Genomic DNA, 26,760 nt, shown 5'->3' with positions numbered 1-26,760 from the left:
GTTTACATTTTATCACTGCTGCACTTCTTTAAGAAATCTCATTTAGTATACTGTTTTGTTACAAGTTTAAGTCTAAATAAAAGCTCAGGAAATCTGTCCCCATAGGAATCCTGTACAAACCTGTGATTATTTTTCCAGGTTTATTAAACTATTAAAATTAGTTTAGAAATATTCACTTTAAAACCAGCCAGATAAAACTCAGGATGTCGGTCAGTGACAGATGCTGTAAGCATAACCTGAAATATCTGGAATTCTGTTTTTTGGTTTTTAATTGAATAAAATCAGACTGTAATTCTATATAGCAACATGTCCGCCCCTGAGCTCAGGGGCGGATTTAGGAAATGTGGGGCCCTAGGCAAAGAGAGACAGGGGGCCCTCTGAAGTGAGAAGACAACACATAAACAGACCCATTCGACGGATAGAGAAATGTTAATAGAATAGACATCTATTATTAGTTCTAGGTTTTGTCCCTCTCTTCATGTCGTTTTCCTCTCTATCTTTTGTACTCAGCTGACTTTTCATGCTGTCTCAAAAGGAATGAAAGATTTTTTTTCCAAGCACTAAGCTCACTTGCCTGATTGCTCCTTCCTGTGTTTCCAAAAAGCAAAAGTAAATAACCCAGTCCTTCTTTTCACTGTAGACAAGCCATGATCTGCTTATCTGTTCTCCATTTTTCATTTGGATGAAATAATAGCTGCATGAATCATGACAGCAGACAAGATAGAGGAGAGCAGGAGGCGGGGTTACCAATCTACTTGCTCTGGAGAGCAGAGATCGCTGCTTTTAGATGTTGTCTCCAAAGTCTCTAGTAGCAGAAAAAAGTCGCTAGATTTGGTGCTAGGAGCTTTATTGAAATCAAAGAGCTAGAGGGGTCTGAAAAGTGGCTAAATATAGCGACTAAAGCGCTAAGTTGGCAACACTGCTCTTTGCATCGTTTATTTTCAAATGTTTGCTGCTGTCTGTTTGGACCTTTCTGAACATGTCCAGCAAATGGATGATCCAATATCGTGGACACTGAAGGGGGGGGCTGAGACATACTTAATATTATCAGCGTTCTGATGGCATTTTAGCCAAAGGATTTTTTATCAAAAACATAATTAATGTGCACAAAAAAGGAATAGTTGTATTAACCATACATGTAAGTAGAGTTTTATGGGGTGCCCCAGAAATCCGGGGCCCTAGGCACCTGCCTAGTATTGCCTAATGGAATACCCCACCCCCACCCCCCAACTTGAGCTGTTAGTGAAATCTGATTATAGAAGCAGATCCTTTATTATAATGACACAATCAGTGAACCATTTGCTCTTTTGACCAAAGCTATTATTTCCAGTGAAGGAGGAACCAGGCTATTTGTGTTTTTCCTCTCTGAGCGGCAGATCAACGGACAGATGAGTGTGTGTCTCTCACAAGTCTTCCAACAGCGGATGTTTTGTGCTCACTGCCTCTGGGAAACACTGCGTTTCTGCCCCAGCAGACCTGATCAGTCACTACAGGCCCGGTTTGCTGCTGCTGTGTCCAAGTGACATGTGGATGAAATCCGAATGTCATAAACTGCCCAGATTATTAATGAGCTGCAACATGTGGTGTGGATGACACATCTGTTCTGGTCTCTCATATCTGTGACGTCGGACTGAAAACTAATCTGTGTTTTTTTCTTATAAACCTATAAATGAATCTGCTGTAACGGATAAATCAGCGGAGGATCCTGGGTTTTGGTCAGACTCCATATAAATATGACTCCTGGGGCGACATGGTAATGGAAACGTTAGCGAAGGTCAGAGGTGAAAGGAAATGAAAGGATGAAGGTGGTAAAAGGAGAGCTGCAATAATAAACGGTCTTCCTCGGCTGCAGGGTTTATTGTCCCACTTCCTGTTCGCTGGAAACGTGTCAAAGCAAACAGAGAGAAACAGACACACCCACCTGCTTGCTGCTGTCATTTCCCTCTGGACTCGTCCAACATGCTGGTTTTTCGTGTTGATTGTCAGGCTGGATTTTAAATTTCGAATATTATCCTTGATGTTACTGTGACTCTCCTGACGGGTAGGAATAAAAACAGCGTGACAGCAACGTGATCTAAGCTTAATGTGTCATCATCAGCGTTGAGGAAGGAAACCTTACAGCCTTAGTCAATGCACAGATCCCAGTTTTTTTGTTGTTTTTTTTAGCTTTAACCCACTAATACAGATTTTTACGTTTACATTTTTATTTAAAATCCATAGTGTATAATAATAAAAAGGATTTGAGGTGCATCTCCAGGCCTTCCTGCTCTGAGCAGACTTCTCTTTCATGAATAAAGAGGGTTTGTGTAAAACGAATTATGCAGATTGGTAAAAAGTGTACAACCTGTCTAGTTTCTGTGCTTCCTGCTGAGTCTGATACCCAGGTATGGGCGTAGGTTAGCATAGGAACCAAAGGGACATGTCCCTACCAACATTTTGGACCAACCTACTTGTCCCTACCAGTAATTCAATGTGAATAACATGTTTAGAATTTAAAATGCAGCGTCGTTGCAGCAGTTGCTTCTTTTCTTTGCCTGGTAGCTGCTGCTCCTCCATTCGACTGCCTGCCCAGGCTTTCCTCTCCCTTTCACTTACCAATTTCACTTCAGTTTATTTCTATAGCTCCAATTCACATCACATGTCATCTCAGGTCACTTTACAGTTCACCAGATCACCCAGTCACATTGATTCAAGGTTTTCTATCTTAGGAAAACCAGCTGATTGCATCGACTCATTGACTCTCCAGCAATCCCTCACACTAAGCATGCTTGTAGCGAGAGTGGAGAGGAAAAACTCCCTTTAGACAAGAAGAAACCTCCAGCAGAACCAGGCTCAGTGTGAGCGGCCATCTGCTGAGACCGACTGGGGTTCAAGGAGACAGGAGCTCATTGTGTTTCTTGAAGCTCCAGAAATCCAGTTTGCTGTAAACTAATAAAGTACAAATCATGTCTACATTTATCTCTAAAACACTGGTGCTCCGTCAAGCTTCACTAATGATCAGTTTTCTAGTCTCTATGCTCTAAAAAAGAAGATAATCAGTTTTTATTATTCAATAATGAGGTATTTGCAGCTTTTATTTTTTTAAATAAAGAAAGATCCTCCTTAGTTAGAGGAAACATGCAGCTGCTGTTGAGTTTCTTCATCAATGGCCTCCAACTAAAGATAATCAGAGCATCTTGTCACCTTTGTTCTAATGTTTATAAGCTGCTGGTGTCAATTATCAACACATCCTCTGACGGTCTCTGGATGACAGCAGACACCTGTTGAGACGGACTGTGTGGAAGTTTTCCAGTCAGGGCTGAGTTAACAGGGAGAGAAAGGCATGCTGTGACCTGTAGCCCAGGTGTGTGGCTCCATGGTTCTGCAGCTGGGAACAGCAGCCAGTGTTGCTCAGGTCCAGATTAAAGCAGAAACACATCTGTAATGTCTGTGTAATCACATGTTGACATGAACCCGTAATGTTTGGAGCATTGTAAGTTCACCTTCTTGTTTCTTAAGCGTTTAGATGAAGCCTCTGTGCTTTATTAGGATCTATTCAACAAGGGGAAACTAATACTGTCTTTGGAAGAAAAGACTGCTGAGGCAACACCCTGCTGTGAGGAATGATTGCTGAAACATTTTGCCAGAAAAGTGCAGAGTCAACATTTCTGCCCCCCCCCCCCCCTTTTCTAAACACATAAAACATAGTGTCATCATATGAAATGATCATCCAATTAGGTCCTTAGACAGGGAAAAGCTGCAAAACAAGTTTCCCTGCCAGTCTGAGCTTCTACCATGAAAATAAAATCCCCAATAATCTCCTGTTTGGACTTCATGTAACTTCTGAGCTGGATCAGAAACAGATGAGAGATACTAGTTGGAAATGGGGAAAGAAAACTTGTCGCTTTTATTTTTTTAAAATTTGGAAATCAGTTGAGAAGCGAGGAGTTCATCTGTGTTAGAATAAAATCTACTGCCAGTAGCAGCTGCCAGCGAGTAAACCTGAGCTGCCTGAGTTAGAGAAGATCCAGGGACCCAGCAGATGGGTCAGAGAGGAGGTTCTGCTCCAGTTTGAAGATTAGTTTCTTCTCCCAGAATTCTGCTCCATCCATGATCTGAGAGAGGATAGAGAACCTGCAGACCTACCAGGACACCAGTCCACCTAGACCCAGGAAAAGGCTTCATGGTAACCTTGGATGAGCTGCAGAGTTCCACTATTGGCTGTGCTCTCCACAAAGCTGAACTTCAGAGGCACTGCTAACCTGACTCCGCCAGATTGATTTGCTGGATTTGCTTCGCATATCCATCTGGAAACCTTCCGTTGAAGTAATTTTGGGAAGGGGCGAAAATACTGGTTAGCTGATTGGCCTATGTTGGTGATAGACGGGCCAAATAAACCAATCAGATCAACGAAGCATAAGACGTACTAACAGAGCGACGACGAAAACACAACCACAAGCCAGGCTACTCTTGCCGAAACCAGTCGGGATAAGAGCAAAAACATCTTTTCCTCTGAGAAAAGCCTCCAGAGCAGTGTTTTGCTCTTCTTTCAGTGAAGAAATACTCTGTAATTCCGATAAAATTTGTTCAATAGCCACGCTAACGCTAGTTTCATCGGCTGAAGCCGCCATGTTCTTTAAACTGAATTGTCGCGCTTCTCGTTGCGTCACATCCCAACCCGCCTCAAAGCCAACGCTTATTGGACGTTCGTTTGGTGAACGGCTCTAAATTTTCTTTAATGGAAAGTAGCCAGACTGATCTGCGAGTGAAACCTTGACAGCTCGCGAGATCAGGATGGTCTCACGAGGCTAAGGCACTGCAGCTCTGGAAGGAAACAAGAAAATATGTCGAGGAAAAGGTCCCTCTACGGAGATGAACTCAAACACCCCAACAGGGAATCAAGGTGGTGGCAGCATCATGCCTGGGAGACGCTTCCCTGCCAAAGGAACAGAGATGTCAGTCAGCTGATTCAATGATGGATACATGTTTCCTCCTGGCAGGAAAGTAGTTAGCTGTGGTTTAGATCAGAGCTGCTCTTCCATCCAATCTGAAGAGAGAGTTGCAGCTAGCACGCCACACTTATTTACACAAAGGTACCAATAAAATAATTTAACAATAGGCTATGGACAAGCAAGGTTTCATAGAAAACATGGAATATAATAATTTTATATAACTTATATAATTTTATAGACCTTTATTGATCTCACATTGGAGAAGTTTACCTCTGTATTAAACCCATCTCCTTGGGGAGCAGTGGGCTGCCATCGTGCAGCGCTCGGGGAGCAGTGTGGGGTTAGGGGTCTTGCTCAGGGACCCAGAGTGGAGGTTGTGGGGATCAAACCGGGAACTTGCAACCTTCGCAGAGCAAAAAAGGCGCTACTCTAACCGCTAGACCAGAGGTCACGGATTAGCGGACCAGAGTCAGCATCCGGACCCACCTGCTGGCTAATCTGGACCCAATCTGATGTAAAACATTCATAAATTAACTCATGTTGTCCAACGAGAAGTGTCTAACTTCACTTGTGCCGCTTCTCCTGTTAATACGGTAAAGCCCTCTGGAGCGTCCGGCTCCAGGCTGCACAGGATCCAAATTAGCCAATGAGCTGTCAGTCTGGGTTGCTGCTGCTGCTACTTTTAGACACAGCAGGCAGACCTGCGGCAAGCCGGGCGATGGGAAAGAAGGAGAACATGATGAGAAAAAGAAAGCAGAGAAAGTGTGGACTGCTGGAAGAACTGCGGTGAACTGGTGAAAGAAAAGTGAAATGGTGCTCAAAGATGACCCTGCACAGTTAGAGGTTGTTTGGCTCAACCTGCTGATGTGAAGCAGGATTCTCCACCAAGAACAGAATCAAAAATAAATATGGATCCAGGCTCAAAATGAGCTCCTTGATATGTGCTTGAGAATGGCTTTGTCTCCATTCAAACCCATGTGAATCAAGAAATTGTCTTAAAGGAATAGTACACCCAAAACATGATTAGCCTTCATTTTCTACTCACCCCCATGCTGAACAACACTCTGGAGTACTTTTTTGATATCTCAAATGCATCTGGAGATCTGGGAGGCTTCTTGCTGTCTGCTGACATTCAAATAATGGAGGTCTATGGTGCCCGAGACAGAAAGGTCCATAAAAGTCCACAAAAAACGTGTCAATATTCCTCCATACTGCTTGTCCAATGTATTCCAAGTGTCCTGAGTGGATAGCATCCAGAATTTACTCGAAACGAAGTCATTTAGAATGTTTTTAGAGCATAAACAGTAGTGTATAGGATTTCCTGAAAGCGCGCACCTGCGCGTTCACGACGCTACGGAAGCCGGCAGACCAAACCAGATGAAAGTGCGCATTCAGCGTCTGCTCTGCCGATAATGCAAGCGTAGAAGAAGAAATGTGCTGTTTACCTGTGCAAAGAAAGAAACAACGAAAGAAAAATGTCTGAGGACTTCAGTGTTGAGGAAGAGCATGAGTTCTTTGCCGAGCTGAATGCGCACTTTCGTCTGGTTTGGTCTGCCGCGGTTTCCGTAGACTCGTGAACGCGCTTTTAGGAAATCCTATACACTACTGTTTATGCTCTAAAAACATTCTAAATGACTTCGTTTCGAGTAAATTCTGGACGCTACCCACTCAGGACACTTGGAATACATTGGACGAGCAGTATGGAGGAATATTGACACGTTTTTTGTGGACTTTTATGGACCTGCCTTGGGCGCTATAGACCTCCATTATTTGAATGTCAGCAGACAGCAAGAAGCCTCCCAGATCTCCAGATGCATTTGAGATATCAAAAAAGTACTCCAGAGTGTTGTTCAGCATGGGGGTGAGTAGAAAATGAAGGCTAATCATGTTTTGGGTGTACTATTCCTTTAATACCAAACTGAATGATTGTTGTTCTCTACTTTAAAAAACACTTTAGATTTTAAAATGCCAAAATTTTCTTTTTCTTTTTTTTTATTTAAAAATTCAATGCATGGATGCATAAACACTTAATTTTATTTCAGTGTTAAATTCTGTTTAAAGTAGCAGTTTATAATTAAAAATGTCTCCAGACCTTTACTGGTTGATGATTTTCTTTATTCGTACCCCACTAAAATTTTAATTGGTTGCCCCTGATATAGACCATCACTCCCCAACCTTTGAGTGAAACAGCTACATGCTTATAGTTAGTGCAAAGATAAAAAATCTAAATAAAATCGCAATATTGATTTAAAATAATTGTAATTTTCATTTTTGGGGAAATTATTCAGTTGTATTTCTGACCTAGAGGGGCAGTAAAAAGACGCACGCTAGGTTGTTCTGATTTTCCTCTGGAAATAAATAAAAATTGCAACCATGTTTAGTTTTCCCTCCATTTATGCACCTCTTTGTGTCGGAGTGAAGAATTTTCATTTCTTTTTGGGAAGAGTGAAGGATCCATGAATCAGATGCTGCTCATCTGTTATCTGTTGCTTCTGAGTTTGAATGCATCCAAATGTAGCAGCTAAGGAGCAATGAAGGTAAAGTTAGCGTCAGGAATCACCATCCCTTGGATTTTCTTCATGGTGATCATCTGATCCCCCCTTATCTCCTTGCTTTTTGATCTTCATGCTGTTCTGAATGGCAGGAAGCAAGAGGACAGACTCTCAGCAGCCACTTTTCCTTCCTGTCACACTTTCCTTTCTCAACACAAACAAAAGAGCAGTCTATCAGGCTGATGGGGTTAAAAACGGTTCAGCAATGTGAACGATGGCAGAGGAGACTGCTGACCCCTTGTCTCCTAATCTACTGCTGGAACGTGTTTATCCCTTTAGTTTTGTTGGAAAAATACACTTTAAACTACTTGAACGGGCATGTATCCCTTTAGTCATGTACAAAAAATCTATTTAAGGTCAGGTCGCTATACACTTAAAAAAAGACCGAAACATATGTAATTAAATAGATATTTTTTTTATACATAACTAAAGGGATACACGCCCATTGAGGGCTAAACTAAAGGAATAAACTATCTCTATAGATATGCTGCTATAGGCTTAGACAGCTGGAGGACATAGGGACCCCTTTTTCATCATTCTACTTCATTCTATCTCTGTTCTCCCACTCTGCAGAATCTGTTAGTTCAACCTCTAACATTCTGCTCTCTCTGCTTTTTCTCATAGTAGCTTCATCTGGTCTGTTCCTGTTTGGCTGTGACTCCATCCTGGAGAGGAATATCAGCTGTGCTGCTGCCATCAACACCTTTGTTTCTAGATGTTGGAGCTTGGCCTGTTTTTCAGTGTAGTCCTGTTTCTCTGACTGTGACTAACTGGATGTGCTCTCTTCATCCTCTGACATGGGAGCTAGCTCGAAACTCGTTTGCCTGGCTGAGTGTTTCCTGGACGGGGCCCCCTGTGGAGCTGGTTGACAGTTGCCTTTTGTATCTATGCTTCTTTTTCTATGTCTGCTTCTGTCTCCTTGAACCCCAGTCGGCCTCAGCAGATGGCCGCTCACACTGAGCCTGGTTCTGCTGGAGGTTTCTTCCTGTTCAAAGGGAGTTTTTCCTCTCTACTGTCACTACAAGCATGCTCAGTGTGAGGGATTGCTGATGAGTCGATGCAATCAACTGGTTTTCCTTAGATAGAAAACTTTGAATCAATCTGACTGGAGGATCTGGTGAACTGTAAAGTGCCTTGAGATGACATGATGTGAATTGGCGCTATAGAAATAAACTGAATTGAATTAAACTAAAGCAGTGGTTCTCAAACTTTTTCTGTCATTCCCCACTTTGGACAAGGGGGAATTTTCAAGCCCCGCCTGTCCCCATCGCCCCAACACAATGCTAATGAAATGTGCAACAATCTTAAAATGTTCCAATTTTATTGAAGTAACAAGTAGTATCTAAATACAAACTATCTACATCAAATAACAGCAAGCTCAAAAATAAAGAAAATAAAAATGCAGCTGTGTCAAAATTTGTATCCAGCCCCATGATAGAAAAAATTAAAGTGCCACTCTGCAATCTGTTAATAAAAGAAAAGAAGTGAAATCCATCTGGCAATACAGGTCTATTTATCCCTGCATTAGTGGCTGCAATGAGCCTGTTTTGCATTGCACAGTTTCTCAAAACGGGGTTGCAGGCTTGATACTGCCACTCTCAAGTCATGCTCAATGTTCAGCTGAGATCTGTATTTTGTTTTCAGTGAAGCAACAGTTGAAAAGCCCATCTCACAGAGATATGATGTGGCAAAGGGAAGAAGAATGCACACAGCTCTCTGCCCGATGAGTGGATACTCCCTCTCCACTCCAAACCAGAATTCACTATGAGTCTGAGCATTAAACCTGAGCTTCAGGGTGGAGTCAGACGTCATTTCAATAAACTGGTCCTATTTATTTAAGATAAAATATTTCAAATTCAGTTAATTATGATCAACCTGCGCCGCCAATCCCGGCGCATGTGCGCTTTATTTGCAGTCTGGACGCTGAGGGTAAACATGCTGTGTCTCTGCAGCGCTGAGAGGGACTCCTGCGATAGCGGGGGAGAACGGGGTTGGGACGGAGGAGGCGCCCCACGGCAGCACCTGCCGCTGGAGGACAAGAAAAGGAACGATACGTGCTTTCACGTAAGAGTCTCCAAAAGTCGCTAATTTGTCGCTAGTCGCTTTTTTGATAAAGAGTCGCTGAAGGGGTCTGAAATATAGCGACAAAGTCGCTGAGTTGGCAACACTGGGGCGCGAAAGTTTATTCCGTTACAAATAATATGCCGACGTCACGTCAATCATTATTTTGGCACTTCAGTTCCAGGTGAAATTTTTCTCATATCTAATGTTCTTTTAATTAGACTGCATGTAGGCTATTAATGATTACTTTGTGGGTTTGATTGGTCTAAAAAGCGGCAACATACAGCTATAAGGACAGTTTGCTCTCACACGTTCTACATTTATAGTCACACACACACACACACCGGAACTTGGCGCGCCCCACCTGTCACGTCTCAATTCCCCACCAGTGGGTCGCGCCACACACTTTGAGAAACGCGGAACTAAAGGGATAAACTGGTATTGACTATGGGTATGCTGGTCTGACAGAACACCAGTGTTTTTTTCATGGGAATATCAAACAAAAGAATGATTTAAAAAACTAGGGTGGTAGTTCATTATATCAATATTAAGGGAACCAAAGAGCCATTTGCCACTCTGGGAACTGTGTTCATTTCTCATATGCGATCATTTGCGATTTCTTTGCGGCACATATCCTCATTTATTTATCATAGATTTATCTAGTATTTAGTTTTAAATGCAGGGGCCATAACAGGGGCCAGGACCTGCCATCCAGGGCATGGGCCCCTGTTGGCCCCTGTCTAGAACCGTTGGTGGACCCAAACAGTAGATTCATCTAAAATAGTCCATCTTCATCTCCTGCTGCGTATCAATGCTCCTCTGTGTTGCTCTCCTTAGAAACTCTCCTCTGTGACCTCAGAGGGTCGACCCGTCTCTGAATGGGTCATGTGACCCAGAGCAGCCTGAGCTCCCCTTAAACGCCACAGTTAGCTAAGCTAACAGCTGTTAGCTCTGGGCCTCAGCTGATCAGACATGTTTCTGGTTCTCTGGTGGACGATTTAATCCAGAGGGTGATCGAACTTGCACCAAGTTTCTCTAATTGTTTTTAAACTTTCCTAATTTTAATCTGAAGGGAAAAATTACCATCTCCCGTTTTAATCATGTTTTTTGCCGCTGTACAGAAGGCAAGTGAATATCTCCTGTCTCTACAAAGTCAGTGACTAGATGATCTGATTGAACTTTCTCTATAAAATGCCTTGAGATGAGCCTTTAGGAATAAACTGGACTGAATTGAATAGAGAAACGGAACCAAACAGCAGAATATGGGAACAAAAAGAACTACCAGAATCCTCCAGAGAACAGGACTCACCACCTTTAATACAGCAGGACAAACCTCCAGTTTCTCTGAGTGATACTCTGGTGCCTCAGTGAACTGACTCTACACTCAAAGAGCAAAATGAGGAAAAGGTTTGCGGTTTTGTAGTGTAACTTATAAAAACTTTTAAAGCTTTTAAATTGACTGAAATTGCTTTAATAACAAATCATTGCTTGAGATCCAGTAAATTTGTTAATCCCGGCGTTGTTTTCCAGGTATCTGCTGGAGCAGGACTTTCCGGGGATGCGTATCGGCCCGGAGCCGACCACTGACGGATTCATTGCTGTAATGTACGGGGAAAATGAAGGCGTTGTCCCCGGCAACGCTCTGGTGGTGGACCCAAAGAAACCCTTCAGGAAACTCAACGCTTTCGGAAATGCCTTCCTGAACAGGTAAAGACTCAGAACACGCTGCTGTGCTTTTGTTGCTGGTATTTGCCGTACAATCCTAATCCTGCTAGACTCCAAGTCTTTCCATCAGGGGAAGTCCGCCCCCCCCCCCCCCCCCCCCCCCCCCCCCCCCCCTCCTGCCCTGGACTAACAAGGGACACATGCCTGAAAGCTGTCAGATTTTGGACCCATCAGGGTTTCAAATTTAGCTCCAGCCTAATTCTGGATCATGCAGGTTTCCTGTGTCCAGTGAGGAAGTGCACGGACTCTTGACCTTTCAGCCCCGTGTGTAGACGTGTACCTGATGCCGCCCTTATTTTAGGAATCCCACCATGTCCTGGTGTTACATACAAGCCCTCCACAATAATTGGCCGCTTCCCAAGGGGAAGTGTGTTTGCGTCACCACGTGCTGGCTGCACGGGTTTGTTTTTTCCCGCTGCCAGTCTGAGGCTCTGGCACTCCAAAATAATTTATTGTGGAACAAGCTTATCTCTGCAGGAAGCCTCACACACACCAAACACACCCCGACACATTTCAGACCAGACGTGATGCTGAAGGTGAAAAGGACGTCAAAAAGCAAACAGGTTTAAACTGGAAAAGAAATATTAAAAACATAAGAGCCAGTAAAAGGGGCAACAGGAGGATGGTACAAAATATAACATTAAATACAGGAATATGAATGTCCCATGAAAATAGTACATGTTGCATCTATCTGTATACGAATACACGATTGAAACATTAAATACGGTATATCATTAAATTGTAAAATACATGATTGCATAATTAGAAATATATTTGAAATTTCAATGCAGGATGCAGCATTAGGAGTTTATTGACAGAGTACCAGTCTGATACCCAGTGGTGGAAAGGAAAAAAGTACATTTAGTTGGTATTTTTGAATACTTAAGTGTTTTCAAAAGTGATTACTTCAACACTTTCACTTGAGTAGATGTAACATTTTTACTTGTACTTGAGTAAGATTTGACAATAGCCCCATTGCTGCCACCGTTTTGAAACCGCGCTGAGATCGGTCCCAGCACAGTAACCGAGTTAACTGTTGAGTGTAAATGGCATGTACAACTAACCGGACCGCACCAGACACAACCTAACCGCGCTAACATGGTTAGCTGGTTGACGGTTGCCTTTTGTATCTATGCTTCTTTATCTATGTCTGCTTCTGTCTCCTTGAACCCCAGTCGGCCTCAGCAGATGGCCGCTCACACTGAGCCTGGTTCTACTGGAGGTTTCTTCCTGTTAAAAGGGAGTTTTTCCTCTCCACTGTCGCTACAAGCATTCTTGGTGTGAGGGATTGTCTTCGAGTCAATGAGTCGATGCAATCAACTGGTTTTCCTTAGATAGAAAACTTTTAATCAACTTGACTGCATGATCTGGTTGAATTGCTTCTGTAAAGTGCCTTGAGATGACATGTCATGTAAATTGGCACTATAGAAATAAACTGAATTGAAATTAAATTACAATCAGCCTCCATAATCATGAAATTTCAGACATTCATGAAAATCCTAGCTTCCCTACCATGTCGCACGATTTGCAGTGATGATTCTGCTTAGCAGTGTGATGAACCTCAACGTCTGTCGTTGTTTCTTGTGTCTGGAAGCCCTGATTAGATATCATTTGTCGTATTCACTTCCCAAAAGCCGACTCTGTCAAGTAAATTCACCAAAGGCTGCCTTCTTCGCCTGAATCTCGGCAAACTTCCTAAATGTTTATGGCTCCGCCATGTTGATTTGCTTGTTTACCTCTAGAGAGCAGTAATACCGTAGATCGCCACCGTCGAAACGGTCGTAAGGAACCGAGCTGGGCACGGTTAACTGATCCAACTGATCCAAGCTCGGCACGGATCAGGTTTTTAGAGGGTAGTGAAAATGGGGCTAATGAATATTAATACTTTTACTAAAGTACTACTGTTGAGTAGTTCATTCACAACTGCTGATTCCTACTGCTGATTCAAATCAGACGGGGCCGCCTGTGGAGCAGCTTTTTGTATCTATGCTTCTTTTTCTATGTCTGCTTCTGTCTCCTTGAACCCCAGTCGGCCTCAGCAGATGGCCGCTCACACTGATCCTGATTCTGCTGGAGGGTTCTTCTTGTTAAAAGGGAGTTTTTCCTCCCCACTGTCACTACAAGCATGCTTAGTGTGAGGGATTGCTGAAGAGTCAATGAGTCAATGCAATCAGCTGGTTTTCTTTAGATAGAAAACTTTAAATCAATCTGACTGTATGATCTGGTGAACTGGAAAGTGACCTGAGATGACATGTGTTGTAAATTGGAGCTATAGAAATAAACTGAATTGAATTTAATTAAGCATATTGTTGAATACTTGCACTGGAGCACTAAAGTCTTTAATGTTGCATTAATAAACTCACCGCTGATGTTCTAGATACTGCACATCATCTTCGCCTTTTTTGAAGGCATCTTTTATTTTAGCATGAATTTGTTGCTCCAGCAGCTGATGACAGAGTTTAAAACCACTAGATGTTTTAGATGTAACATGGAGAACAGCTAACTGTTGGAACATCTTTCTGCTCCTCAAGCGTCTCTGTGACTTTTTATTGGAATCATTTAAATTGATCATCTTGGAATTCGGTGTTGATTAGGAAATCATTGCAGAACACATTCCTGACTTTTTACATCATCACATTTTGCAGAACTTGCAGAATGAAAATTGAACGAGAACCAAATTCAGGGACACTGGCCCTATTAATGTAAATGATTACAGGAAATACTTTATTTTAATCGGGAGGCCTGCAAATCTGAAAATTCACCATCAGTAAGACACTGGGTCAATGAGCGTGTATCTGAAAAGATACTATATAATGTTAGAGGAAAACATGCAATCTTTGATCAAATCTGGGGCCCCTTCATTGACATTTTGCCCTCTCTGGACCCGGCTGTCTACGGTGGAGTGAGCCTTCCTGGACCAGCTTCAAATTAGCCCTCAAACCATCTAAAGATAACCTTAAACTAATCTTTAAACCATCAGTATAAAACATCCAGTGATCACCTGATCAGAAGGAGCTTTTTTTCTTCGCCTCCTCACTGGTTTAGCTGACCAACCGTTTTGTAAATGGAGCATTTAATAAAATGAACCATGCATTTCCTGTTTTCTGTGTGTTTGTCAGGTTTATCTGCTCTCAGATGCCCAATGAGGTTCTTCAGAGCATCAGCGTCATCGACACACCTGGTATTTTATCTGGAGAGAAACAGCGAATCAGCAGAGGTAGGAAGTCCCTCTTTGTATACATGTTTATTTGACCTGTTTAGGGACTTTTTCTGGTGTGATGGCCTTAAGGAGACAAAACTCAGGTCCCATTTTGGTAAACACCCATTTTTGATGCTCTGAAATGGGTTTGGGGTTAAAGAAGAAGCTGGCCTCTGGTTGGAGTTTGTAGCTATTTCCAGAAGTACTGTAGGTTTATCCTACTTTCCTGGATAGAAAATGGATGTTGGTTTGTGACTGAGAGAGACTCATATTGGGCCTCTCTCTGACCCGTGAGGGCGATTAGCTTGTTTTTTTTTTAGCGTACAAGAGCGTTCAAGAAATTATCTATTTTTTATCCATCCATTTTCTGTCACGCTTATCCCTGCTGGAGTGGTGAGGGGTACTGGTGTCTATCTCCAGCTGTCTACGGGTGAGAGGTGGGGTCCACCCTGGACAGATCTCCAGTCCATCGCATGGAAACACAGAGACAGACCCAGGGCCGAGAATCGAACCCAGCCAAATCAAATCAAAGAAAATTTGCTATTTTTGTTTGGTGTGAGGCATTGCAGGACAATAAAAGAAGCCACACGTCCCCAATTCCAAAGGGGTGGACCCGTTCGTCCATTTTGTCTAAGAAAAATCAAGGCTTTGTTGGGCTACTCTATAAAACCTGGAACTCAACGCTATTTCTGACATTTTGATTTGAAAAAGCTTCCTGGATGGGAAGCGAAAAATCTTAAAACTTGGACACAAAGTCCAGTGGATTTCTTTTTTACTTTTTTGGAATCCTGGGATTTTTACACACAATCATCTCTAGGTTTTACAGAGAACATTCCAAAAAAGAGAAACTATCCAGTGAGTTGATCTGTGGGCGCAAATGACTTGTTTATGCCAGAGCAGAAAGGCCAGGCTGCTTTTAGCTGATAGAAAGGCAACACCAACTCAAATAACCACCTGTTACAAGTGACGTATGCAGAACTACATCTCTGAATGCACCACATGTTGAACCGCGAGGCGGACGCGTTACAGCAGCAGAAGACCACACTGGGTGCCACTCATGTCAGATAAGAAGCGGAAACTGAGGCAACAATTCAAACAGGTTCACCAAAACTGGAACAGATTGGAAAAATGTTGCCTGGTCTGATGAGTCTCAATTTCTGCTACGACATTCGGACGGTAGGGTCAGAATTTGGGGTCATCTTGAAAGGCGTACCTAATAAAGTGACCGATGAGTGTAGATCCACTGGATAGAATTACTCAGTTCCTCTATTTTGTTTCACTATCTGACATTAAAGCAACTGTTCTAGTTTCATTTCAGTTAGAATTACCAAAATCCTTTAATGTTAAATGTCAAAAAATGTTAAAAATTCTTCAAAATATTTAAAAATCATACTATTTTTTTCTAAAATAGTATGTTTTTAATATAAGTCAGAGGTTTAGACATGTTTTCCTAAAATAATTTAATGTACTTTTTGACCAAAGGCCGTAAATCTGTCCACAGTCATGGAACTTTACTGCTGCGGGAAAAACTACAGCAAAAACTGTGTGCAAACTGCAGCCCTCTCTTCCCTTCTGTGTGCTGTTAAAACCCCTTCAAGCATATTACTTGTTTTTTTTTTTCTTTTTTTATATATATTTTTTGTTACACATAGAACAAAGCACATATTGACAACAGTCATTGATATAGTGGGACAATACAGTGCATGGGAGGCATTCAGGTTTTGCAACACAGGAGTCAGTCTTTTCCTCTTATGTAGGAGAGTAGAGGATCCCAGATCTTGTGATAGTATTTCATTTTGTCCATGTTGTGATACCTGATCCTCTCCAGACTTAACCTGACTCCGCCAGATGGATTTGCTCCGCATATCCATCTGGAAACCTTCCGCTGAAGTAATTTTGGGAAGGGGCGAAAATACTGGTTAGCTGATTGGCCTATGTTGGTGATAGACGGGCCAAATAAACCAATCGGATCAATGAAGCGTATGACGTACTAACAGAGCGACGACGAAAACACAACCACAAGCCAGGCTACTCTTGCTGAAAACAGTCGGGAGAAGAGCAAAAACATCTTTTCCTCTGAGAAAAGCCTCCAGAGCAGTGTTTTGCTCTTCTTTCAGTGAAGAAATACTCTGTAATTCCGATAAAACTTGCTCGATAGCCACGCTAACGCTAGTTTCATCGGCTGAAGCCGTCATGTTCTTTAGACTAAACTGTCGTGCTTCTCGTTGCGTCACACCTCAACCCGCCTCAAAGCCAACGCTGATTGGACGTTCGTTTGGTGAAAGACTCCAAATTTTCTTTAACAGAGAGTCTCCGGACTGATTAGCGAGTGAAACCTGGAAAGCTCGCGAGATCAGGATGGTCTCACGAGGCTACTCCAGACTCAACACCTTCCCCATTTCCCTCAGCCACGTTTCGTGGCTTGGTGCAAAGTCAAAGACTGGACAGTTTTCATCTTACTGTTCTGAAATGTAACATGACCAAATATAACGTGTTTGTGCAATATAGAAAATACTTTTGTTTTTAAAATTATGAATATATTGAAACTGCGATAAAATATTTATCTCTGCTCGATCCTCTGCGTTGAGTTATTATCATCCAGGCTTTAATTTCCTAAGTCAGATATGGGGATGTTGCTCCCATATTTCCACATCATACTCTTTGCTGATGATGTTGTTCTCTTTGTTAAAAGCACCAATCCCTCCTGCAGCATAAAGCTCCAGATGCCATCATGTTTTCAGTTTTCCTCGTTTATCCTCTGAACTTAAAAATGGTCAGAGCTTTTCATAAGACCACTTATGCTGTCCAAGGTTCCCTTCTGGTTGACGTACTTGTCGTATCGTTTATCGATATCATTAAAAGTTTCTAGTCATAACAATTTTGATTTGTTATCTAAATGATAGATTAGAATCAATTATGACTTAAAAACTGTAACCTGAGTGAATTGTAATAATTTCTTTTTCACTAAGTTTCTTTAATAGTTTTCCCATAAATAATTATAAATAAATAAATGCAGTTACAGTCAGATGTTTAGTGATAGTAATCATACATCTTTATATAACTGATGTCTGAAAAATCCAGATTTAAATGTTTAAATTCTTCAGGTATATTACTTGCGATGACTGGGCAATGATTGTCATTGATAATGTCACCCGATAACGTGATTCTATTTAAAGTCCATATCGCCCAGCCCTGCTTGTCTGATGTCTGTTGGTTTTCTCATGATGTCACACATTAAGCAATGTGTTTAAGGCGTTTCCATAAAGTCAATCCTCAGATTTCCTTCCAGTTAAGTCAAATGTTGTAAATTAACCTCAGAGTTGGTTGCAAATCAATGCCATCATAGTCTGGGCTCTCCCTGTGAAGTTAAAAGCATAATGGACCAAGTGCTTTTTAACTTTGGACTTCCAAGAAAACATCTGTCCTTAGTAGAAAAAAGAACAAAATAAGCTTAACAGACCTAAAACATAGAAAGTTTAGTCTGATTAAATTAAAAATGTCAAAGAATGTGGTTAGAAAAAGAAAATAGCATCTGCAATATTTTAAATGACGCAGTTTTAGCCATGTTCAGGATGTTCTTCTGTTAAATTTCAATCAACCATTTTTCTGCCTCATTGCGTCCTGCTTATAAACAATAAATTTGACATTATTTAGAACTAACGGCTGATAAACCATGTAGAAACAAAATATATCTGATTTTAAACATTTCTAGACATAGAGTTTTTCGTACTTTGATAATAGCCCAGCGTCAAACCGAGATCAGTCTAACAGCGGTGCTTTTAAGGTTTTCTTTTTGTTTTAAATGACATCCTTTAACCAAAGGTACGACAGCGTAACAGGGCCATTCAAAGACAAAAAAAAAACACTTTTTGAGTTTACAGTGGCATATTTATGAGAATAAATAGGCAAATTTTTCAAGAAAAAAACAAAATTTATAATATTATAAACACAAATTTAGAAGGGAACAAGTTGCAATTGTATGAGAATAAATAGGCAAATTTACGAGAAAAAAAGAGCAAATTTACGCAATTTTAAGCATGCAAAAATGCGCTTTATGTCGCATACTTTAACGTTTGTTATAATCTCACATTGCTCCGCAAATGTACGTAAAAATTTTCTAATTTGCTCCTTTTTTCTCCGAAATTTATAATCTAAATTTTTCTTGTAAATATGCCACTTTAAATTCAAAAATTTTAATTCTATTTTTTTCGTCTTTCAATGGCCCTGTACAGTTTGATATTGACTCCTGCAGTCTAAGGTGTTTGTTTCCTCTAGCATCACGTGGAAACCTTTAACAGATTTAAAAACACTGTTTTCAGCTCCTTGGGTCAGACTAAAATCTGAATAACTAGTTTTTTTTCACATATGCCTTTGGTTTTCGTTTGATCACATTGTTATAGACAATCCAAACAACAGCGACAGGATCTAAAAGAATACTTAAAAGGAGAAGATAAAAACATAATAGTCCTGTGAACAGAGGGACTTTTTGTTATAAATGAATAAAATAAAAAAAGGAATATCTGCCCTGTTGCCTTTCATATGCAGTTCTCTGGATGGTTGTAAGAGTGTCTCTTTTTATCCCCTTTTTACATCCTGTTTGGTCTCTGCATCTGTTTCCTGTGATGAATCGATACTGCTGATCTCGACCTAACAAGCTCAGAAATGCAGATCTGAAACCAAAGACTGTGAATCAACATCTCTGCTGAATTCCATCCCCAGGAAGGATTCCCCACGTCGTTTATTCCTGAACAAAGAAACCGTTATCTCAGACGGCCAGTTTCAAATTAGTATTTTCAGCTGGTGAAATACAAATCGACAGATGACAGAAAAGCCTTTAAAATTGTTTCATTCATTCATCAAAAAAAAAAACACTCCTGATTTAGTTTCTGCTGTTGAAATATTTCTGATTGGAAGAGAAATCATAAACCAAATGGTTTGTGAATTCAACCTAAAATAAGGATCAGATCTACCTGCTGCTTAAATTCAAGGTTTTTCTCTTTTCAAAGCCGGGAGTCGATGAATGAAGCTTATCAGCCCATAAAGGCCGTGCTTTATCCAGGAAATCAGACGACTCCTTAAAAACAACCTTCGTTCGTTTGAATGTCACATAGGTTACACATTCATTTTGTATTTATATCTTCTACCTTTTAGTCTGTTTCTTCTCTAAATTCAGTGTTTAACTTTCTTTCACATGGAGGAGAGGGATGTTTAACTGCTGTTTAACAATAAACAGAGGGCCCCAGCCCATATTGGTGATAAAACAAGCCTCAGGCTTAGTCAGGCAGAGCTGGGAGGAAGGTTATAATTTTACTGATGACTTGCAGATAACGAGCTTCAGCAGCTGTTTGGTTCGGAGATGCAGACTCTGCTCCTGTAGCACAGCCAAGGATTTGGTTTTAAAGTCCGGTCAGCAGGAATAATCAATGGATCATTATTTAAACCTAAAACCAATAGGTTTGCGGTGAATTTAGAGTTAATCAGTAAAAAAAAAAATATATTTTTCCTCGCCGTCACTGAGTCTGGGAGCGTCCATTTTTGCCCAAATATAGTAACCCCTCCCTCCTGCCATCTTCCAGCAGTGACGTCACGGTGCGGTAAGCCTAGCGCCATTCTCCCCGCTTTACAAGCAAAATCAATGGGAACTACTAGACACATCTGCAATCAACAACAATTATTGAAGATTTCCAGAGGACTTCACCTTTGAAATTCACCAGAGCTATAGTGAAACTGACAATGCCCACGTGCATGGCATCTGGATGTTGGAATACATCGGGTAAAAGTGAAAAAAAAAAAAAAAAAAAAAAAGAATTATTTTACCTTTCTGATTCCTGATCCTCCACGGACGGGTTCGTCGTTGGATCGCCAACTGGAAGAGGGAGGATTTGCCATCGAACTTCTGGCCAGAGAAAAAACACCTAATATGTAGCCAACATTTGGAAGAAGAATGTTTGCAAGATGACTTGACAAACACCAGATACAACACTGGGACTTGATCAACAGCCGATACAGCACAGTGACATCACATGCTGCGGGCCCCCAGCCTGTCTTTGCCTAGGGCCCCAAATTTCCTAAATCTGCCCCTGCTGAAAGCTTTCTTATAGCTTGGGCCCGCTTATGCAGAGCTGCAGTCCATATTTGACCTCCACAGGCAGGTGCCATGTTGGATGTCCGGTGAGTTTATCACAGCTGAGACCAGGAACTAATGAGAGGCATGAAACCAGAAGGGGGTTCATTAAAGATGGAGCAGAAGCTGAGAACAGAGAGCTGGTGAAATGCTTTGTGGCACAGTGTGGAAACAATCATTGGATCCTGAATGTCAACAAAACAAGGTGATGATTGCAGATTTCAGAAGAAACTGGAAAAATCTGAATAGTATTAACATCAGAAATGGAGTAATATAAATAAGGGCTGAAAGGAAATGGAGGGAGACATTTGGTTTCATCCTCTTGTTAAATTCATTGTGCTTAAAAATTTAGTCCCTCTGTGATTTAAAAAAAAGCATTTTTTTTCTAAAATTATTATCCACTTCAATTCAGTTTATTTCTATAGCGCCAATTCACGATACGTCACCTTAAGGCACTTTCCAGTTCACCAGATCATACAGTCAGATTGATTCAAAGTTTTCTAAGGAAAATCAGCTGATTGCATCGACTCATTGACTCTTCAGCAATCCCTCACACTAAGCATGCTTGTAGCGACAGTGGAGAGGAAAAACTCCCTTTGAACAGGAAGAAACCTCCAGCACAACCAGGCTCAGTGTGAGCGGCCATCTGCCGAGGCCGACTGGGGTTCAAGGAGACAGAAGCAGAGATATTGCAAATGCAATTAATTGCCCAGCCCTAGTATAAATTGCCTCCTTGTTTGCCTGGACAGCAGACTTCTGAAGGACAATTATGCCCTTCGGTGTTGGTTGACGGGCACTGCAGATCTTCTACCAGACTGTTTTGATGTGTGTGATGCCATCTGCCACCAAAGCAGAACCAGAAACCAAAGAAGATGAAAGTATAACTTCTGTCGCTCCAAAAAGGCTCGCTTGGAGGATGGCAGAACATGCAGGGGGGGGCTGAGGACTGGGAGCGCTCTCTGCTGCTGTCATCACCAAACAGACGGTTTAATGCAAAAAAAAGCAGGATTTTAACAAATATGCAGTAAATCATCAAAATTATGCCTGGGACATATAAACAAGACTATTAAAGAGACACATTAATAAAGTTTATCAGTAAAAAAGATGATTTAGGGGAGAGTTGTCCTTTAATGAGCCGATTCTGTTCTGGAGCCTTTTGAGCTGATCGTACAGAGAAAGATGTTTCAGGGATGAAGATGAAGATGAAGGTGGACCCAGACATCCTCCTTGCAGCAACAGTGTCCTGAGTCAGGAGCTTCTCCTGAGCCACTGTGACGCTGACTGCAGGAGATTCTTCCTGTCCACCGCATCATCATGAAGATCAAAACATTTCCAAGTATAAGAATCGATCAAAGTCCAGTTCTCAGTCAGAAATCAAGGTAAATGGATGCTTTCCATGCAGCGTTTCCATCTTTAGATGAGATGACACTAAAACATGCAGCTCCGGCTGCAATCAACGATGCTTTTCTCAGTGAAGCTTTTTTTTTTTGCTATTCCAAATCATCCAAACATCAAACGGGGACTAGGACCTCTGCAGCCTTCATGTTTATTCCCCGTAAAACATCTCCACAGCTTCTAAACTGGTTTCATCATAAAGGAGTCTGAGTACCAGGATACGCTGCAGATATTGGGAGTTATGGGAGGTTGGTAAGGATGTGTTTGACGCATCCACAGTCAAACATGTTCAGAAATAAAGAAGGAGAAGGTTGATAGAAGCTAAACAGTGTTTTCCTTGTTAATGTGATCATTCTGCAGAGCCTTCTGTTTGCTCTCACTCTGTCGCTGCTCCGTTTCAGCTGAAAGACTCAGTTTGTCCAAGGAGGGCGGGACGAGGTGGGGGAGGGACAGAGAGCCATAGGAAACGTCCGCTCTCCCTCCATCTGGAAGCGTTTAGAGCTTCAGCTGATGTAAAACTCCTCCTGGAGACATTTGACAGCAAACCAGTGCAGACGAAGGTTGAGGTTACTGACAGATGGAGCTCCACCACCCAGCGGTGAAGCCCTCTGAGCTCATCACCCTTCGGTTCTCGCTGTACTTGTTTTACGCCATGGGAGCCATTTCCAAAACCAGGACAGCTGATCTTCTGAATTAAAGCAACTGTGCTAGATCTGAGAATCTTTCCTTTGGTGTTAATTTTAAGTTAAATTGAACACCTCCACTGAACTCCACTAATGGGGAAAGTCTGCTTTTTAGCAGGTTGGTCTCTTTTAATGACTAAAAATGAAGCTGGAAGTTGCATTGTCCTTCTCTTCCTCTGTTTTTTTCCCCACATTTACCCAAGTTTTAACGCCACACCTAGCTTTATGGGCCCATTGCTTGGAAACATTTCAAATTAGGAGAACAATCGGTGAAATCTGGGAAAGTTCTGCAGTGAATTTGTACAACAGGCCTGTTCTGAATCTGTGGCCTCAGCGGTCTGTTGGAAAATGTTAGAAACAATCTGCGGAGCTCCTTGATCTTCATGGTGCTCTAAGGAGGTTCTAAAACATTAACCCACGTTCTGATCATCTCTCAGAGCTCTACTCAATCCACCATCGAGCATCAATGTAAGACAAAAAAGCATTACCTAAACCAAGTCTGTAAAGGTTAATCTCTCCGCTCCATCTGAAGCTTTCTAACTAACTAGTTTCATCTGTTGAACAGGAGCAGCAGATCCTTGTGGAAGCGCTGACTGACTGCATCCTGCTCACTCTGTTCCCAGTCTAATCAGGAATTGTCTTTTCGGACCCACTCAGTGTTAGTTTAAGGCTGTGTGGAAAATTCCTGTTGCATGTTTGGCGGAGACCTGTCTGCAGGGTGGAGCCTCGGTTTGCCCTCTGGGCTCTGATCCAAAATGTTTCCACAGATCTGCTGCCTCTGTCACCATCAGAGGCGGAGCCTCACTTCATTAATGATTGGGTAACTTTTTTTTTTTTTGTACTTCCTGAGACCAACTATTGAAAGATCCTCAACTCTGAAGCTTTTAGATTTTCCAAACGACTTTTAATAAAAATTTCTGTGAGGTTTTTGCTTGTAAGAACTTTAATGATACACATTGCTGATCATAAAGGGTATTTCTGTGTCCATTTCATCCCATCAAAACTACTATTATTTAGTAGTGATATTTTTCTCCTTGTACTATCGGCATTTCTTAGGTTAAGTCATCTAAAACGGCACATAATTAAATATCTAAAAATCCCTCATAGCCTGACATTAAAGTTATAGTGGAGGATTTTAGCTAATTTTTGAAAAGTCCCGCCTTCTACAGTTAAAAAAAAGCTCATGCACAGCCCTGTATCCTCTCCCGAGAGGTAACGCCTATTAAACGCGTGATGGTGTGCATGAGCCCATTTCTCCTCGTGCACGCTCTGTTTAACAGTTGCTCTTTGCATCGAAGTTCTGCTTTTTTTTCCTGTATGTCAGACTCACCAACAGTAAGTGAAAATGGGTTCGAGCACGTAGAACGGCCTTACGTAAACATATCACCAGAATGATTGACAATTAAGAGGACCAATTATTTAGATGATCCGCCCAGAAAATGAGCAACCTCCCTTATAATCCTGAGATGGCTAAATGGTGCTGCCCAAATTAAAATCTGTTTAAAGACTTTTTTCTTGATAGAAACTTCTGATACTTCAGCCCATCATTTATATAAAGAATACATGATAAATGTCTTTAACCTTTTATTTTATATATTTTTAATGATTATTGTTTTACAAACAGCATTTTAACCAAGTCAGGTTTCTGAGACACAGAGGGGCCGTCATGGTCTCACATGATTGATGTTTGGAATATGAGGCTAAAGCATCGTATTCAATAAAGTTTTATTTATATAAAACTCAAGGCACTTTAAAGAGAAGGTTGAATCCCATCATCCAATCACATTGCTAAAACTTTTTGAAGGAAAATCAGCTGATTGCATCCAGTCATTGACTTTGCAGGATTCTTTCCTCCCAGATCAACAAGTGGAGACGATAGATATTTACTTCCATTTTGTCGTTGACTCTTCAGCAATCCCTCACACCAAGCAAGCATGCAGCGAAAGTGGAGAGGAAAACTCAGTTTTACAGAAAAAAACTTCCAGCAGGACCAGAACCAGGCTCAGTGTAAACTATAAATAGAGCATATAAAGTAAAATCTGAGCCTATAGCTATGTTTTGGAGAGAAACAGGACTACACTGAAAACAGGCCAGGCTCCAGCATCTATAAATAAAAGTGTTGATGGCAGCAGCACAGCTGATATTTCTCTCCAGGATGGAGTCACAGCCAAACAGGAACAGACCAGATGAAGCTACTATGAGAAAAAGCAGAGAGAGCAGAACGTTAGAGATCGAACTAACAGATTCTGCAGAGTGGAAGAATAGAGATAGAATGATGAAAAGAGGTCCCTATGTCCTCCAGCAGTCTAAGCCTATAGCAGCATAACTATATAGATAGCTCAGGATAACCTGAGCCACTCTAACTAAAAACTTTCCTTTTTGATAAAGCTTAAAGTCTAGCCTTAAAAGTAGACAGGGTGTCTGCCTCACGGACTAAAACTGGTAGTTGGTTCCACAGGAGAGGAGCCTGATAACTAAAAGATCTGCCTCCCATTCTACTTTTAGAAACTCTAGGAACCACTAGTAAACCTGCAGATTGAGAGCGAAGTGCTCTGTTAGGAACATAAGGAACAATCAGATCTCTGATATCAGATGGAGCTTGGCCATTTAAGGCTTTATATGTGAGAAGGAGGATTTTAAATTCTATTCTGGATTTAACAGGAAGCCAATGAAGAGAAGCCAGGATAGGAGAGATGTGATCTCTGTTTTTCATTTTCATCAGAACTCTGGCTGCAGCATTTTGGATCAGCTGAAGGCTTTTAACTACAGTTTGTGGACTTCCTGATAGTAAAGAATTACAATAGTCCAGCCTTGAAGTAACAAATGCATGGACTAGTTTCTCAGCATCACCTTTGGACAGGAGTTTTCTCATTTTTGCAATGTTCCTCAGATGAAAGAAGGAAATTCTAGAAACCTCTTTGATATGGGATTTAAATGACAAGTCCTGATCAAAAAATAGCACAAAGATTTATTTGATGTATTATCTGAGATCAATTTAATGCCACCCTATATAGCTTGATTCATGTAAAAAATCTGCTCTTTTTTCAGTTAAACATTTTATAAAACAACTTTATTAGCACTTGTAGGTAGATTCCTCTCTTAAAGATCTGAAAATATTAAAACAAGTCAGACTAAATAATTCAAAGGTGGGTCTTTAAAGAAGAGGAGAGCAGCCAGGGGGAAGCCTGCAGCTTTTGCTCTTCATAGGGAGCAGGGACGTACTGCAGGGGAAGTAGTATTGTTAGACCGAAGGCGTTTCCCTTTTCAAAGGAAATGGAGCATATAAGGTAATCAGTCACCCTGTTTTAGAAGAAGAGACTAACTAGACCTCATATCAGAGGAATTTCCTTGCTCTAACCTTGCAGGAGTTTGGCTTCCTCTCCGTGTTTCTGTCAGCTGAAATATTTCTCATAGATGCAGGAAATTTCCTCGCTGCTGACTGCGTTCATTGTTTGGCATCATGCCCCCCCCCCCCGGGGCCGTCCTGAGCCAACACCTGAAGCCTCCGCTGTAACCTGAGCCGTGAGACCAGAGGGAGGAGGGGTCGGCGTGCTGCAGCCGCTGCCAACACCCTCACTTATTCATGAGAGCTTCCAGCCTGGAAATATTTGACCAGCTTCACCAGCGACGGACTGGAGCTTAGTTATTTGATCGGCCTCATTAATCAGAGGAAACCAACCAGAACGACTGGATCTGTGCGTTTATGGTGGCACCGCCGGCAGAGATACGAGTTAAAAGCTCACACACTCCTCTCTGTGTTTGTTAAAGTAAACTCCAGATGACTGGCAGCAGAAACCGGACATTAGCGTCCTCAGCTGCAGCAGAGGTCATGCGGACAAAGGTTTTCTTGTCTCCAGCAGGATGAGAGGAAAATAATCTTTGTCAAAAACAAACACATTCTGCATAATGTAGGCATTTGATTCATTGATGTATTTATTCAGTTGTTACCCGTAACAAGTCTTTACATTGGGTCAAATTTTCTCTGTCAGACATCCTGGATGTGCAGGTGGGAGGTATTTCTAGCCTGAGCCCACTTAGCAGCAGGACCCTTCTCTGTTGCTGGGAATTCCCATTTAATGTTGAAAATCTT

At 41.6% G+C, this 26,760-nt stretch overlaps 1 protein-coding gene across 1 annotated transcript in view; it reads left to right on the top strand.

The window, feature by feature from the left end:
• ehd4 (EH-domain containing 4) overlaps window positions 1–26,760 on the top strand; it is a 40,640-nt gene that overhangs the window by 1,732 nt on the left and 12,148 nt on the right. The window contains exons 2-3 of the mRNA XM_038300898.1: window positions 11,075–11,251; window positions 14,389–14,486. Coding sequence (XP_038156826.1) covers window positions 11,075–11,251; window positions 14,389–14,486 — 275 coding nt within the window. The remainder of the gene's footprint in view (window positions 1–11,074; window positions 11,252–14,388; window positions 14,487–26,760) is intronic.

The sequence above is a fragment of the Cyprinodon tularosa genome, unplaced genomic scaffold (assembly GCF_016077235.1).
Source record: "Cyprinodon tularosa strain WSP-4 unplaced genomic scaffold, ASM1607723v1 ctg459, whole genome shotgun sequence".
Lineage (NCBI taxonomy): Eukaryota > Metazoa > Chordata > Actinopteri > Cyprinodontiformes > Cyprinodontidae > Cyprinodon > Cyprinodon tularosa.
Note: the sequence above shows the minus strand (reverse complement) of the source record. Positions and strands in the feature narration are given on the sequence as shown.